The sequence below is a fragment of the Anarrhichthys ocellatus genome, unplaced genomic scaffold (assembly GCF_004355925.1).
Source record: "Anarrhichthys ocellatus isolate YVR2014 unplaced genomic scaffold, GSC_Weel_1.0 scaffold6, whole genome shotgun sequence".
Classification (NCBI taxonomy): domain Eukaryota; kingdom Metazoa; phylum Chordata; class Actinopteri; order Perciformes; family Anarhichadidae; genus Anarrhichthys; species Anarrhichthys ocellatus.
The window spans coordinates 7,947,547-7,963,977 of record NW_022280036.1 but is presented as its reverse complement, the minus strand read 5'-3'; the positions used below and the strand labels follow the sequence as shown (position 1 = coordinate 7,963,977).

Sequence of the window (16,431 nt, the reverse complement as noted above, 5' to 3'; positions counted from 1 at the left end):
GGGACTCTTTCAGGAGGTGGTAAGGAGGACCAGAGAGGTGCCATTATTAAGGAGATCATTTCAAAATGGAGTACAGGAAGTGGCTGGAATTCTCAAAAAGCTCCTCCAGAACCACACAAGGACCAGTCGGTGCTCCCTTGGGTGAGGAATATCATGGGGAGCCTAAAAACGATTGGTGTACTTCCCAGCAAGAACCTGCCTTCATTAAACAAGCCAATTGACAGGCACCGTCTCTCGGGCTTCCTCTACAACATCTCTCTGTACCTCCAAGAGATGGGTGCTGAGCTGGAGGAGGCACCGGCGGACGAGGACCAGCTGTGGGAGAAAGTGCTGCATTACTTCCTCCAGTCTGAAGGGAGTGCTGCACTGAACCAGTGGAACGGCCAGGTCCCACCCCGACCCAGCGTCACAGTGCAGGACTGGTTTATGTCTCTGAGGGGAAGCCCTCACTGGGACTGGCTTCTGGGGCTGCTGCAGAGTCTGATCAGTCTGTCAGAGCGTCAGTCCTACCGGCCTCTCTTGACTTTCTTATCTCAGAACTGGAGGACAGTGAGCGCTGTGTTTGAAGCTGCACTTCAGGCTCTGCTCAGTGGGACCTATGGTCAGGCCAGTGCAGGCCTGCAGGGCTTCATCTGTGCTCTAAAGGGTCGCAGTGACTGTGCCTTCAGTGTACACTGGCTTCAGCAACTGCTGCGTTTTCTAGAAACACGCAGCTGGAAGCCTGTTGTCAGTTTACACCCAGCAGGGGAAGGTGGTGAACACAGTAGGGGCTCAAGTCTATTTGGACGTTTAAAGGCCTTCAGCTTGCCTCCTGAGGCCATGAGGCAGGATGGGTTGTCTGGAAATGCATCTCTGGAAGATGCAGTGACCGCTGAGGATGATCCAGACTCCATGCAAAGCTTCCTGCTGCAGGCGTTATCCCGTTCAGGTGGAGGAGAGCGAGGTGGCCACTTGGCACAGAAAAATGTAGCTCTGGTGCAGAGTTTGGATGGGCTGAGGAGCGGCCTCCTGCACAGGGTGGGTAGTTCTGTCTACGGTAGCCTGAGGAAGAAAGTGTCACGAGTTACCATGGCGCTGCTTGATGATGTCAGCAGCCTGGTGGATGTACCGCAGCCCAATGCACGGGGCCGGTGCTCAGTTGGTGAGTATGTGGAGCAGCTGGCCTCATAAGAGATAATAACTCGTTGAAATTAGACAAAAAGCAGAGTTACAAACTTGGCTACGCACACAGAAACAGGCATCATTAAGTGTTGTTTACGTTACATGTAGTCATACACACAATCTGATTACATAATAATTTACTAATTAAGAAAGAGCATCCTTTAGTTAGTTCACATGGCAGATGCTGCTGTATGTTGAAACATTTAAAGTTTTGCTTCAGAGGTTGAGTCTGAGAAAAGATAGTGTGCTATTAACTAAATAACATGTCAATTCAAACCTATTTTAGGTTTAGAAGTAAGTCATGCAGAGTTTAGAGTGTATTTAGTGTCATTCACAGAGGAAAAACCCTTGTTAATAGCCTCATAAGTTTGGCCCTAGTTTCACCTGAAAGCTACAGGAGAGACAGTGACAGTGACTGACACTGCTTTAAAATCTCTATAATCATCCTGGCCGGTGAAAGCATCTGTTGTTAGCCCTGCTAATCTCTTTATCCTCTCATTGATGCCCGTAACATTATATCTCGGGCATTGTTAGCTGAGCTGCACTGTACACCCGGCATGGTTGTGTGCTGCAGAAGCAGTTGCTTTTTCCACCACTCTTTCTCTTTGATTTTCTGTTAATATTTGCTTTTCATTTGTCTTTTTCAAGGTGACCTTAGACAACTGATCTTATGGTAAGGTATTTTAAACCACTATATGATTGCAGTCCACATAAATGACAGTAAATTATTAGATTCACATTTCTTCCATTGTTTTGTCACATGTAGGGGGATAAGACATAATGTGACGTGGAACACTCAGGCTTTGGGCTCCCGGGGTTTTCCAAGCTCACTCCCATTCCTGTCCTGCCCCCCCACTGAAGCAGATGAACTAAGATCACGACTAAGACCGGCTCAATCGTCTCCAAAAAAAGGCCCCTCTACACGAACAATCTCCAAACAAAAACACCTTCACGACCTCTCTACCGCACCTCATCTCTCCCAGCTAAACCAGCCACAAGCAGGGAGAATGAGAGAGAGCTTCAACCAGCAGAGAGAGATTGAGTACTCCACCTCTATAGAAATCCTGGAGGCAGCGTGTAATGAATCCATCCCAGGCTTGACAGGCGTCTCCAACTTTACTGTGTTCCTCTACTGTAAACTGTTTGAAGGGGAGAACGGGTCAGTTAATCCTGCAGAGGCCCAGATGGGGCTCGACCTGCATGCCACGTGCTCTGATGCAGCTTGGTACCTGTCTGCTGCTGAGGAGGACTTCCTTTGGGTTCATGTCTGCAGCGAGTTCTTCGCCCATGAATTCAACAACACGGTCTGTGCCAACTCCTCTTTCTGGCTACAGAGAGCACAACAGGTAATTAATACATTTTTTTACGTGTTTTCTGGTAACGTTTTGCTAAATATCTGTGGAATTAAGGTGTACTGAGGACATGCTGTGTATAAGTACTTGTGCATTGCTTGTTTTTTACTCATAATTCCTTCTACTTCATTTTTCCTTATTCTAACTTAAATATTTGCAGGCTGCAGTGACAAAGGACTACCATTTTTTTAACCTGACAAGTATAGACGACCTGTGTGTGCAGCTGACAGGTGAGGTGATAGAAAGTCCGGTACTCGATGAGAGCTGTGTGGCCCAGTTGGGCAACAGGTTGCTCAGTGCCCAGGCTTTCAGGCACTGCTTCCTGCCCAACAACTCCGTCCTGATCTCAGCTATGTGTGGAAGACAGTCCCCTGACTCGCACCAGACCTTGCCAGAGGGCAGCTGGGCCGCGGCGTACTGCTCCAAAATCCACGATCTCTCCCATGTTGACACCGTTGATGAGACTTGTCACTACAGGGCGTGGGCTGTGCATCATTTCACCAACTCCACCCTCCTGGAGCTCTGTGAGCAGACACATGGACTGAGAGAGTACATTTGTCTGAACGTCACGCTCTTCAATCGGCTGATAAGAGCAATGCCTCAGTTTGCTGATTTCTGTGCTGATCTGCAGGCAGAACTGGAGGGCAGGAAGTGCCTCCTGCAGAGGTTTTTTGACATGCTCCCGGCTCCGTATGAGTTTGACACATCGCAGCTGTGTGTGGACCCGGCTCCACTGCTGGTGGAAGCTCTACACAAGCTGACTGTGTGTGAGGTTGAGGGAGGGGAGCGTGAAGGGTTTTTAGTGGCGCTGGGATACGTGTTGCGAGTCCTGGACTTCATGGTAGGCCTCTCTTCGGGTCTGGATGAGGGGGAAAGAGAGGCGAGACAAGGTTTGGGTCAGGCTATCCTCCTCTCCAGTCTCCTTGACAACACCTCCTGGGCCACACTGCAACCAGAAGCCTCCATGAGTGTCCTGCACACTGTGGGAGTCTTCCTCCGCAGAGAGCAGAACGTCACTCTAAAAGAGGATCTACTGAGCTGCTTCAGTGTAAGATAGCTGACTGGCACACTCACGCACAAACACACTCTCACACACATTATGCAAAGAGTGAATAAGTTGTTTTTGCTGTTACATCAGCCTGTCTTGTGGGACCTCATCCAGCGGGACGACAACTCATCTGCTCTGAGGTTTCTGCTGCAGGTAGTGGCCTGTGCAGCTACATTTAAATGTAAACTTCAACAACAGATCAGTTCACTGAACTTTATATTCAGGTGATTCACTTTATCTCAACAGGAGTACCTTCAGATGCCAAGAGACAGCATTCGCACTCTAGTTATGTCTGCTGAAAAAGATGCTGTCAAGAGATTTCTCTCCCATATGCATCAAAGTTGGGACCAGCTACAAGTTGAAACTGGCCAGGTTTGTTTTCAAACTCCCAACAAAAGCCTGGGTGGACTATTATTGACATTTTATATTAAGCTAATTGTGCAGGGTTAAATCCCTCTGTTGACTACAGTTCTACTCTATCTGTCTTGTGCTGTATCTATTTTATTTGAATCTATGTCACAGCCCATGCATAGTTAAAGAGGGCCACATTAAATACAATCGCTTTCTGTCCCGCTCTTTTGTTTTCTCTGTCAGGCGTCTCAAAAAGAGTTGCAAGCCATGGAAACAATGACTGCTGCTTTCATCCATAAGTTCCCCCGGGTGACCCCGGAATTGTTTGTGGACCTGTCTCAGTTCATCCCCTTCATGTCCGTCTCTGACATCATGAGCTTCCCAGCCTCCCTGATAGTCAACGACAGCGTGTGAGTCACCGACACAAGAAACAGCTGCGTTTAGTTTTGATATATCTTACTGTCCTGATGCTAACAGCTTCTGAGTTACTCTTTAGGTTGACAGCCATTCGTGACCACAGCTCAGAGATGAAGTCACTGCAGAAAAAGGCCTTTGTAAAAAGACTCCTGCAGTCGAGTGTGGTGGGTGATGTCCCTACATGGCCACCGTACTTTCTCATTTCCATCCTCCCGCTTCTGCCTTACCTGCCAGTCAGTCATTTTCAGCAACTGACATCACAACAGGTAAAAATCTTTACATACCTGCTGTACCTCTCTCACAGACGTTAGTAATCTCAGACAAGGTCAGGTGATTAGTAAAGCCATTCACTGTGGTTCTTACATTTGTACAGATGACAAAATAAAGACAAAATCTAAATAAATATATAAAGAAACCGATGCTTCCACACAGGACACAAGGACCAGAGGATGGATTTATTAGTATAAAAGATGACTGAATCACAGTGACCTGTCTCAACCCAGATAAACTCTTATGAGATATTTTGAAGAAACAGTGCGTTACATTTAGTTTTTCCGTGTTTTAACACTCTATCTCTCGTCTCCTTTAGCTTACTCCTCTGGTAGATTTGCTAGGCAACGGCAGTCTGGATGGTGTAAGGGGGCGCCATGTGCTCCGGACCCTCTTCAGCAAGCAGAGGAATCTGACCAGCGATAACATACCGAGGTGAGACCCAGATACTCTGTGTTTGTGATCACTTAAGACACTCAAAGGTGAGTCATCTGACGGACAGCACTCCAATGTGTTTCCACAGTGATGGTTCATATTCAGAGCTTAAGTCCTGCAGTTGATGTTGATTTGTATTTGTGTTTGGCCATGGTGCTATTTTTTAAACTAAAAGGTTTAATCATCTCATGCCTGATATACTTGAGATAGATTTTGTCCCCTGTTGACATGACCCCTCAGGTGACTCAGAGACTATTTCTTGACATCCAAGATTGGCACCAATGAGTTAGGTCATAGTTTGTTTAGGTGTTGATGTGTGGGGCTATACAAGGTAAGGACAACCTCAGTTGTCTTTCTCCTCATTCTCTGTCTACTATTCTATAAAGAAAAAATGCCCCAAAAAGAGACAAAAGTGACAGCAAATGTGGTTTTGCAGGTTAGGGGTCCTTGCATGTTACCTGGATCCCGTGGAACTGGGTTCATTTCTTCAGGACTCAGCCGTGTCCTCGGCTCTCTGGCAGCAGCTAGCTCAGTGCATGTCAAAGGGGTTCATCAGTACCAGTGGCAGGGTAAGCAGCACATGTTCTTTAGTCTTTTGCAGAGAATCTGCTTCAAACCACTCACATCCTGAATGTCTTTCTCTGTTTAATTGTGTTTCATGGACAGCTGTCCTCTTGGTTGATACCAGCTGTCGAGACCCTGAACGTCAGCAGCATGGCTCCCCCAGAGCTGTCTGCCCTCAGCGGTCTGTTACCTCAGTTAGGAGCTTCCTTCCTGCTGTCGCTCCCCTCACAGCTACTCCTGGAAGTCCTCTCACAACCAGGATTACACAGATATTCTCCAGCAGAGGTTTGCAGGGAATTTGTTTTTCTTTGTGACTTCTTGTCATTGTTCTCGTTGATGAAGTTGTTAATTGCTACTAGTAGATATTAGTAAGCCATAAATTATTTTTTGTATGACAAGTTTTCTGAAAATGAATGTTTAGATATGCAAATGAGGCATTATCTTATCATTAGCTATTAAATATGTGCTTATCTGCATACATTTCCAGAACAGAAATCTGAACATTGGATGAAGCCAAGTTCAAAATTCTTGATTAATTTTGTTGAAATATTAGGGTCAAGGAGGGAATTTGGGATTATTTTTTTTATCACCTCATAAATCAGAAAACACTGTCAACAGCCATAAAAAATACATTTAAAAAAAAGTCAATGTTTGCCTTGTTTTTATGAAGAAGATGTTCTATAAATCAGATTGTGAATGATTTATGAACAAACCCCTACAAGCCTTCAATATATAGATGAGAATGGAGCTGAAGTCTGGTGTATGTAAGTGCTGCTGAAGAAAATACTCCTTTTGAGAAAACATCCTTTAAAGATATGTTTTGTAAAGGTGAACTAATAGATATCGCTATGACTTACATTAAGACAATTAGTTTTCTGAAATTGTATGTTTAAATATGCAAATGAGAGATTATCTAATGCTAACTTTTGGTCAATTTAGGAGAAATCTACAGTCATAGATAAACAAAGTATTAAAGTAACGACCTAAACGTGTATTATGGATGTGCTGTTTCCACTAGTCTGAAAGAAGACATGTTATGAAAGCAAAATAGCCCAAAATGTCAAAATTGACCAGTGCGTTAAAAACAATGTTTTTGCCTGAGGTGTCTCGCCTTAATTAACTTCCAAGTTTCTAGAGAAAAGAAGAGGATAAACATTGATTGAATATGTGACCAAAATATATAAATATGAAACACTTGTATATTTTTGTATGCATCTGTGTTAATCTTTCGAATACTTTCCTCAGGCTTTTCAAATGTTATTCAAGATTTCAAAGGACACTTCTGTAAGTATTTTCAAAATAGTTTTTTGCTGAATTTCAGCCAACTGCACTTTCATCACTGTGTTTCTCTTCCTGCCAGCTCACCATGGAAAGACTGTGCAGACTGAAGCCGTTACTCTCTGGTCTCTCTCCTGCTGTGCTCAAAGACCTCCATTGGCCTGAGATCAGTGAAGCTGAACACTGCCAGTGCTGGAAGATGTTGCTGACTGAGCTGAAGCCCGGCCACAGAGCCATGCTATACGATGCAATGCAGGAGGTGACGCAGCTATTCTCTGTCTTCATACGACACTTCTCTTATATTTTCATCCCTCCTTACAATTAGCTGTGGCTCACCTTGTTGTCACATGAGTAGATTGACACAATAGAGGTGCATAGGATCATATTTCATTATACAGATACAAACAAAAAACTGTGGCCTGAGATACATTAATCCAATCTAATGCAGTATCCATGCTAATCATGCACAATGGTTCCAGAGAGTGTTCATATCATCCACATATATACAATCTGATTTGTGTTGCCTTTTAAGGTTTTTAAGTTTAAATGTACAGTGTTTTTGTGTGTCAACAGGCTCTGCACAGATACTTGCAGAACATCACTCAGCAGGCAAACTGTCTATTACCGTTCGTCCCTCTGAGGAAGCTGACAGAAACCTTAAATGGAGAAACAATCCTGAGAGATGTCAGCCTGTACAGAGACATACGCTGGTCGCCACAGCAGGTGCACATTTGCCTTTAACCTACCTTTGTGTGCTACTTCACACTGCATTGATATGACAACAATAGGTTGCCAGTTCTTCGACTAAAGAAGAAAATGTTACCAGCTTCGGTCCCATTAATCTGCTACTCATTGGATATGCTTCAGGTGAGCCTTTCAGGATATTAATACTCCACACGCATCAGCTGCCATCAAGCTAATTAGTTTGGATGTAGTACAATGGTGTGGAGAAGTGTAGCATAAATTAATAATGGCTATCTTGAAGGGATTTTGTCACAGCAAAGAATGTGTTTCACCTCCAGTTCTTGGCCTAACAAGACCTCAGTCAAGTCAATAAAGATTGCCCTTTCGGTCAGGAGCTGCACTAAAATATACTGTGACACTTGATATAAAAACATTGTATTTGAATAACCTTAAAGTGAAATGCTTCTGCACCCTGTGTTAAATATCCTTTTATAGTCAGTTTGAGGAATATTTTGCGAGATTATAGTGTGAAATGAATGCCACTGTACACATGTACAAGATATGGTATCTAATGTGGTACAGTCGTATCAGTGATATACCACCAGTGTTTTCCGTCTGTAGCTGAGTTGAACTGCTTTTCAAGAAAGCAAAAAGTTTTTTCAAAAAGTTTCAGTGTTCATAAATAAGAAACAGTTGGATGGAATAAACAATACAGTGACAATGTAATTATTCTTTAGAGTTTTACCAGTGGTGAGTCTGATGCTCAACCTCATGTTAATCCGCCTATTCAATTCTGAGACGTTTTAATACTCCGGTCTTGATCTGAGAGTGGCACAAAATGAAAGTTTATGGGGTGTTCAAATGGAGACAGTTCATCCTCTGGGAAACATGAATGTTTTAGCCTAACGCTGCTTTAATACCAGGAATATCAACTTTCACAGCAGTTTGAACAGTCATTTAGAAAATGTCTTGCTCTGGACCAAAGTGTTGCACTTAACATCTTTAAAGTGATATTTCAGCCAAAAGCTTTAATTAAGCATCGAACACTCACCCAGTTGAAAGCTGGCTTGTAAAAGTTTGTTCTTCACAAAGCACATTCATTTGATTTTAATTGGATTACAACAGTGAGGCACTCACTCATAGAGACTCAAAACATCCTCTGAAACAGGACCAACAGATTCACACAGCATAAGCAACTATTTTTGCTTTTTCTAGTATACTCAGTATGTTATAATACTCACACTTTTGCCAAAATGTGAGAAAATATTGGTCGGACTTGTGTGCAAGCACACGTGTCTAAAAGGAGCTAAAACATGCAAAGAAAAAAAATACAGATACAAGTTTATAGTATTTTGATTTAACTTATTTTATTAAAATGTTATGTCAAATGCCGGGTCTGATGCCATTTCTTTTTTTATCTGGACAGGCTCAGCTTTTGTTCAAAAAGATCCACAAATATAAAAACATTACCAGCAGGATGGTGAGGTAAGTAAGGATGTATTGCACCAGAGCATTCAGATCTACGATCTTAATCATTCAGTAATTTTACCTGCAGACGGAATTAAAGATTCAGAAGTCTCAGTCAATTTCAGGTCTGATACTCACTCAACAAACAATTTAAATACCAACTTCTCCTTTACTTGTAGGGATCTGGGTCATATTTCCAGTGGGATGAGTTGTGACTTTCTGAGGCTTTGGAGCAACAATACAGATTTTGTGGAGCTGCTTCAGTTTGTTAGTGAGCTGCCTGGAGGCATAAGACCTGCTCTGGTGAGGAACAAATACTTTAGCACTCCTCAAACTCTTTATAGTCTCTTATACCAGATTCATTAGTTTGTTGTTTATATATTTCCATATCAAAATACAAAATCATGTTTCATTCTAACAAGTTCAGATGTGTTTTGGTTGTGTTACCAGCGAAAATGTATCGTAGATGAATTAAGGGAACAACCTGAAATCATCCTCAGTGCTTTGAGTCCTGGGTTTGCTGCCACTCTACCGTAAGTATCTCCTTACTAAACGTGAACAATTTCACAGTTTATCCAAAGTGTTCTACACTTTACACCTCTGCTCTGCTCTTTTCCAGCGTGACGATGTTAGAGGACCTCTCCAATGCATCCTTCAGGGCCATTCTGGACCACATTCAGGCACACTTTGCTGATTTCCTGAGAATGCCACATTACAAGCAGACAAATTTAGCCGAGAAGGCTGTAACTGAGCTGGTAAAACACCAACATAAACTATACAAATACTGCATTTACTGCATATTCTTACACAATGTGCAGGACTTGACACATTGCTTTATTCACGTAGAAAAGTGTGATCAGACACCAGTTGGTGCATGTAATTTATAAACAACATTAAGTTGAAACAGAAATCCTAAATGAACCTCTGGGTTATTAAGATGATAAACCAGCACTACGAGCATTCAGAACAGGGACTCAGAGATGCTATTTCTGGTAAATTAAATCAGCGGTTGCGTCAGTGATGGTGGCTCATGTATTTGATTTGTATTAACACATTAATGGGGCACAAAAAACAAACTACATTTATTGGTTCAGGCTTCTTAAGCACACACACAGACATACAAAGAGAGAAAGAGATGGAGAAAGAGATTCAGAACATAACTTGCTTCATCCACTTAACAGCTTTTCACATGAGTGAAGTCATATCAATGTTAAATCCCTGACTGTATGTGATGCTCTGCAGGGCTCCTATCTGGCTGAGGGGGAGATTGATGGCACCACCCTGGATGTCCTGGGGCCTTTGCTGCCTTTCTTGGACCGGGACAGTTTGTCTCTGGTGGACAAAGGAGCGCTGGCTCTGCGGCTGGAGGAGATGAGAAGTTTCTGCCTTCCTAAAGAGGCTCTGAGAGATATTAGTGCGCTGCTCACTCAAAAAGACCTGCTCGGGTAAAAAAACAAAAAACATCTGGCGAAACGGTGACATATTGTGGTTATGACACCTGGGTCAATAATATGTTGAGAGCTTCATTTCCATCATTATTTCTAAAAAGTAATTTATTGACTGCACAAAAACAACAGGAACAGTTATATTTCACAGAGGAGTTTAAAAAGTGATCTTCACTTTAATCTGTTATCACCATATTAAGCTAAATGCTAATGTCAGTATGCCAACATGCAAACAATGACAATGTAAAAAAGACTGAGGTTTAGTTGGCAGAATGTTTACCATGTTCACCTTCTAAGTGTGGCGTGCTTGCGTGCTACCATTCACTGATTAGCGCTAAATACAAAGTACAGCTGAGGCTGATGGGAATGTCGTACCAGGCAGTGATGATTCCTATGGGAAGTAATGATTGATAAGTTGTCCCTCACACATAAACCATAAATAAACAAGTTATTGAGAACAAAACTTCTGCACCTGTTAGTGTAGAGTGGTAGAATAAAAGGAGTTGCAGTCTACAATACATAAAATGCCAGATGGGAAAACACGCTTGGATTAAGATATGGATTACATAAAACAGCAGTAATGTTAAGCTTTGTGTACTTGTTTGTCAGGGAGCCATCCAAATGGCAAGTTGGGGATGTGGAACATTTGGGCAGGCTGGTGTTTTCTCTCTCAACAAAGCAGATAAACTCCATCCCACTGGTAAGCACACAAAAGCATCAACCTAAGCAAATAATTAATTTCATTACACTCAACACATTACACTTTTTTTTAAGGCATGGCATGATGATATGTGTTTCCTCTGTGCAGACAGTGTTGAATAAAGACACAGTGGAGCAGGTCCTGGTGGGTCAAAGTCGCTGGGAGGACAGTGTGGTGGGTGGAGTCTGTGTGACTCAGTGTATGGACCAGCATCGTCAGAGACGGCTGACTCAGAGTCTCATTCGAGGGATTGTCAAAGCACGGAGCAGGAGGGCAAAAGGTTCAATAAATATTTGATTGTAACTTGTGGTGCTGTTGTGATACTGTGGGTAATGCTTTGTATAAGTTTTCATTCCTATCATTGCGCTGAATTCACTGCTGTCTCTTCGAGCAGTGCCAGTTCCGAGCTGTGCAGACATCAGAGGGACGTTTCCATCAGCTTGGACATCCACTCAGCTCAGCCGTATGTCACAGGAGGATGTGAAACAGTGCATAGAAGTTTTCGCTCAGGACCCTTCAATGAGCTCTGAGCAGCGCCGAGCACTGTGGCTGAAACTCAGGAAGGTCAGTACAACTGTGAAAGACCTCAGGAAGCCAAGAATGTATCAAATCAGATCAGCGTGTTTCCTCAAAGTGGTGCAGCAGTTCTTTCCCCCTCTCAGTTAAGATCTTGTTCCCATCAGACGTATCTAAACATTACAACACAATTCTTGATAAAATTGCATCATCCTTATACATTTTGACTTGTGATGTCAGAGAAATGGCTGATAATCTCCAACCCTAAGAGACAAGGACAGCTGAGTAAAACATGTAGTGTTTTAACATCGACATAATCTATGGTTAAAACATGTTCTGGTTCTTCACTCAATCCAGTCCTTCAGTCCGGTGAGAGAGCTGAGAGCGGATCAGGTGCTGGCTCTGGGCCCTGTGGTGACTGAGATGGGAGAAAGAGACCTGCAGGACGCCAGTCTCACTGACCTGGGTGTGTTGGCACATCTGGGGACACTTACAGACTGGAGCCCTAAAAAGGTTTGGAATTTTTCCTTCTGATGTAAAACATCAAGTAAAAACATGTCCATTCGTGTGTTTTTAATTTTTCCAATTTCTATTGTTTTGTTTTTTTTTGCAGATGAGAGCGGTGATTTTAGGTATGATGCGGAAACGCAAACTGAAAGTGGAGCAGTTAACAGCTGTTGATCTGGCAACATTTGGCCATCTGATGTGTGGTCTCTATCCATCAGAAATCAAAAGACTGAGCCCCTACAACCTCAGGTCAGTCAAATACATGAAGTATAAACTGTCTCTCGCACACAACAGTCAACAACAGTTGTTAAAAGAAGGCTCACACTCAGCAATGCCTCATCAAATTCATTGTGACATATATAAAATACAGGTAAATTGCATCAAACCAAAGACAAGCGTAAACAAAGATGAACACATTTTGAACCTGTAGTACTTAGTAGCAGTGGTAAAACATATTCAATCCTTCTAAAGCTTTAGGTTTCAGAGAGTGTTTAACTGATTTCACATCCACCACATTCACCTCCTAACAGAAGTATAGCAGGAGGCTGGTGCACATTTATTAGCAGCACAACCCTCATAAAACATTTTACTTACCCCCACAAGAGGATAAAGTCCTAAATCATTTTCCTCACACTGCAGTGTGGCCGTCCTGTTCCTGCGGGAGACCTCCCTGCCATGCACAGAGCAGCAGATGGAGGAGTTGACAAGCCGTTTGTCCAGATCTGAGGCCTTTGGTCCAGTCAGTGCTTGGGGACCGGACGTTTTCACCGAAATTGGGACACTGGCAGGTACAGTAGAATATGACATCCCTGGAGGGTGTAAGGTTTTTTATGGTCAGCATTTTTGTAATAGTTTTCTTCATCAAAGAGTGAGGAGGGTGCGAGGAGAGAATGACAGCTATTGGATGGATAGGTGCAATTGAAAATATCCCGAGGGTTTAAAAGTTTAGGAAGACTTTTACACTTCCTGTGATTTGATATGAGGATCATTAATTATCTGACTAGACAGTGTTTGTGTCTCTGTCCAGTGGGCTTGGCGGACCTGGTGCTGTCAGCTCTGGTACAAGAACAAGTGGAGGGAATCACCCCTGAAGCCATCGCCCTGATGTCACCAAAAAAGATGGCAGTGAGTTTCAACTATGACTTGTTGGCCATTCATTCAGGTTAACCTACAGAACAATGTTTGGCTTCAGTACAGAGTCATCTATGAGTAGCACCATGGGAACATTTGGCTGAATTGTTCGATTTTAAGATATAACATTTAACTTTTCCTAAAGTCTCATAAACTGTAAAAGATAGGAATCAATAGAAAATGAATTAAAGCTGAATTCCATTTCGCGGCCTAGTTTCAGGGTCCTGTTGTTGTACATGCTGGCTCACTGTCACTCTGTCATGACTAACTGGGCCATCATTAATGTTACTAGTAATACCCTTTCTACTGTTAAATGTCAAAATGTTGGCTGTGAAAAATACCTTTTAACAACTATGAGCAGATATTTTATACTGTATATATTTTTTCCATATAATCTGCTGCTTTGTGATTATCTGAAAATAATGTAAATAATATTTTTTATTTCATTTATTTTCTCACAATTATAACTGTTGATGCAGTGTTTGTTCATTTGTTTCTATATACATTTGATATAGACAGTGTATCCTAAATACTGTGGTGTGTGTTTAATATTTAGACATGTTTTTAGAGTGTCCAAAAATATGCCAAAAAGTGTGATAAAATACAAGCAGAGTGCCTCCTCTCAAATGACAAAGTGTCCTGTATGAGTAAGTTAGTATGTGCGTTTGCTGTGCGTCTGTCAGGTGGTGTTCAGCGCAGTGCAGATGTCGTGGCTGAGTGCGGAGCAGGCGTGGGCTGTGACTGAGGAGCAGTGGGCTCAGCTGGACACGGAGCAAAGGCACGCTGTCGGACTCGCTCGATACGAAGGAGACGTCCTGCTGGAGCTGAGAGGTGGGTCTTGAAAAAACATTGATGGTGATAAAATGTCCTTTTAATAACCTCCTCATAATGAGGCTGTTATATGTATTTTATTTATCATAGTGTGTTTTATGAGTGCATATACTTTTATTATGGTAATAGTCTTGTTTCCACTCATCAATTTGATTTTTATGTTGTGTTTATAAGGTGATGATAAATGCTCTGTTTGTCTGCTTCCACAGGGAGAAACTCGGCTCCAGCAGCAGGCAGCTTTACTATATCCTCACTGGCTCTGTGCCTCTTGTTGTGGCAACTCATTTAACATGCTGGAACGAATATAATTAACCCTTGACCTCCCTTGGTATCATCATATTTGTACTTCAAATAAATATTTTGAACTGTTCTGTTCCCTTTGTGCGTTGGTCCTTTAATTGACATTGCTCTGGATTTTGCTCTGCTGCACATGTTTCACTATTATGTCAGCTTGACAATATGTTAATAAGTGTATGTACTTGAACTGTATTATATCCTTTTTTTAGAGCAATCAGATGAAAATAATGCAATGATTCATTTTTATTTGACAAAGGGCTTTCCAAACTCCACGAGATATGTGATAAAAACTCACTTGAGATGATATTTCATTGATTTATCTTAAAACATTACCCTTAAACAGACACTGGGGTCTATAAAATACCTTGTGAAGTCTTCCTTCTTTTACTTGTAACATTTGTAACATAACCTGCCAACCATCAGGACCTGTGACCTCCATGGGTACCTTCTTCTTTATAGGACCAAGTTTGTTAATTTCATTACAGAAATGCTGTGGATTTCAAGTACAAAACGTGTCCTCTCTGACTGCATCTTTTACACTTCCTGTATGTTTCCTCAATTATAAACCTTTTAAACTTCTATAAGAGTTTATGTATTGTGTGGCATATGTGAGAGCATACCTATGATTATTAAAAATGTGTTGACATGAAAGACGTAATAGTGAGGGGTACGATTTAATACCAGAATGATTTATTGACAAGCCTGCTGTATCTGTCTGAGGATACACTAATCCCTCCTGACGCTTATGCATGCAGGTATTTTCCATTTCTTGAGTGTGGTACTGCATTCCAGATGAGTGAAGAAAATGCAATAATTACAGTCAGTCTGTGCAATAGTATTACTGAACTGGTACAACTACATAGTGAAACTTTTAAGCCTTCAGGTTTGAGACTTTAAGGAGCAAAACAACAAATAATATGCAACCCGTCTTCAAAGCAACAAGGAAACTGTGATGTTCAAGTGCTTTTGTATGTTTTACGGTTTAAAAAAACAACAATTTAAAAGCTTGGTGAATGAAACTGATTTTGAAAGGTCCTTAAATGGGATCTACCACAGGTATTCTCAGCAGGATGATTACCAAGCAGGTAAAGGGAGCAACTATCCCCTGGGCATTACACCCCCTTGGCCCCAAGCCTGTCAATTGTTTTTCTGGTAATGCTAAGTTATTGTACATCTGTTAAAGAATCAGCCTCACTAAAGAGCAATATCAATCAAGGAGGTATCTAATTCTGTGGACTTGTCTTGTGTAGTTCTGATAATAATTAATTATGGCAGTAATTGTGCTCACATGGTGCATATTTCTTTTAAAATTAAAGAGAGAGAGAGAGAGAGAGAGAGAGATCAGAAAAAAATGGCATGAGTCCCCAGGCCACACTTGAACCATGACGTGGCGGTTCATGGTTGGCCCCCGGGGCAGCTCATATGGTGCTTATTTCTGAATAAAGTTAACTTTAATAAAATTATCATAAAGTGTCTGATACACCTGAGACCAGTTTTATTCCAGCGTAGAAGTATAGGCCATTGGTTGGGCTGGGGAAATACATAATGAAGCTTCCATGTATAGTCTACATTGTGCTTGGTGAAAACTTGGAGGTGCCAGGGTACATACACACTGCACAGTGGCAGAGAGGAATGTCTGGAGGTCAATAGATGCCTCAAGGCTATTTTAGGTTGTGATCTGGCCGAAAGAAAGATGTTAGTAGGCTACACACAATAAATTAACAGCTTCAGTTTTGTCAATGAATATGGCATTTTCCGGCATCTTATTTGTCATCCATCAAGCGATTTTACTACAAAAACAACCCGTCAATCTGGGAATAAATAAATAAATTTTATTTGGCAGTTGGCAGCCTCCCTACAAGGATTAGGGTGATATGCCGCTTGTGACCAGCAGGTGGCGGTGTCGCAGCGCTGCTGGCCAGTAAGTAGGTGTTGCTTCGTCTCCACTTTGTCCACGGCCGTGACGTATTTCCTGGG

General features: G+C 42.2%; 1 protein-coding gene across 1 annotated transcript; it reads left to right on the top strand.

Moving 5' to 3' along the window:
- Positions 1-405: 405 nt before the first annotated feature.
- On the top strand, positions 406-14,527 carry LOC116383004 (stereocilin). Its single transcript, XM_031846508.1, has 28 exons — positions 406-1,141; positions 1,810-1,834; positions 1,928-2,507; positions 2,674-3,561; positions 3,652-3,714; positions 3,808-3,933; positions 4,156-4,322; positions 4,409-4,595; positions 4,919-5,034; positions 5,471-5,603; positions 5,701-5,883; positions 6,844-6,882; positions 6,959-7,135; positions 7,450-7,599; positions 8,987-9,045; positions 9,207-9,330; positions 9,478-9,560; positions 9,647-9,782; positions 10,270-10,472; positions 11,082-11,172; positions 11,281-11,452; positions 11,567-11,736; positions 12,046-12,201; positions 12,302-12,444; positions 12,835-12,983; positions 13,223-13,320; positions 14,010-14,157; positions 14,367-14,527. Exons 1-28 carry the CDS (start codon positions 427-429, stop codon positions 14,444-14,446), a joined length of 5,361 nt encoding a protein of 1,786 aa, XP_031702368.1. The 5' UTR covers positions 406-426; the 3' UTR covers positions 14,447-14,527.
- Positions 14,528-16,431: the final 1,904 nt, after the last annotated feature.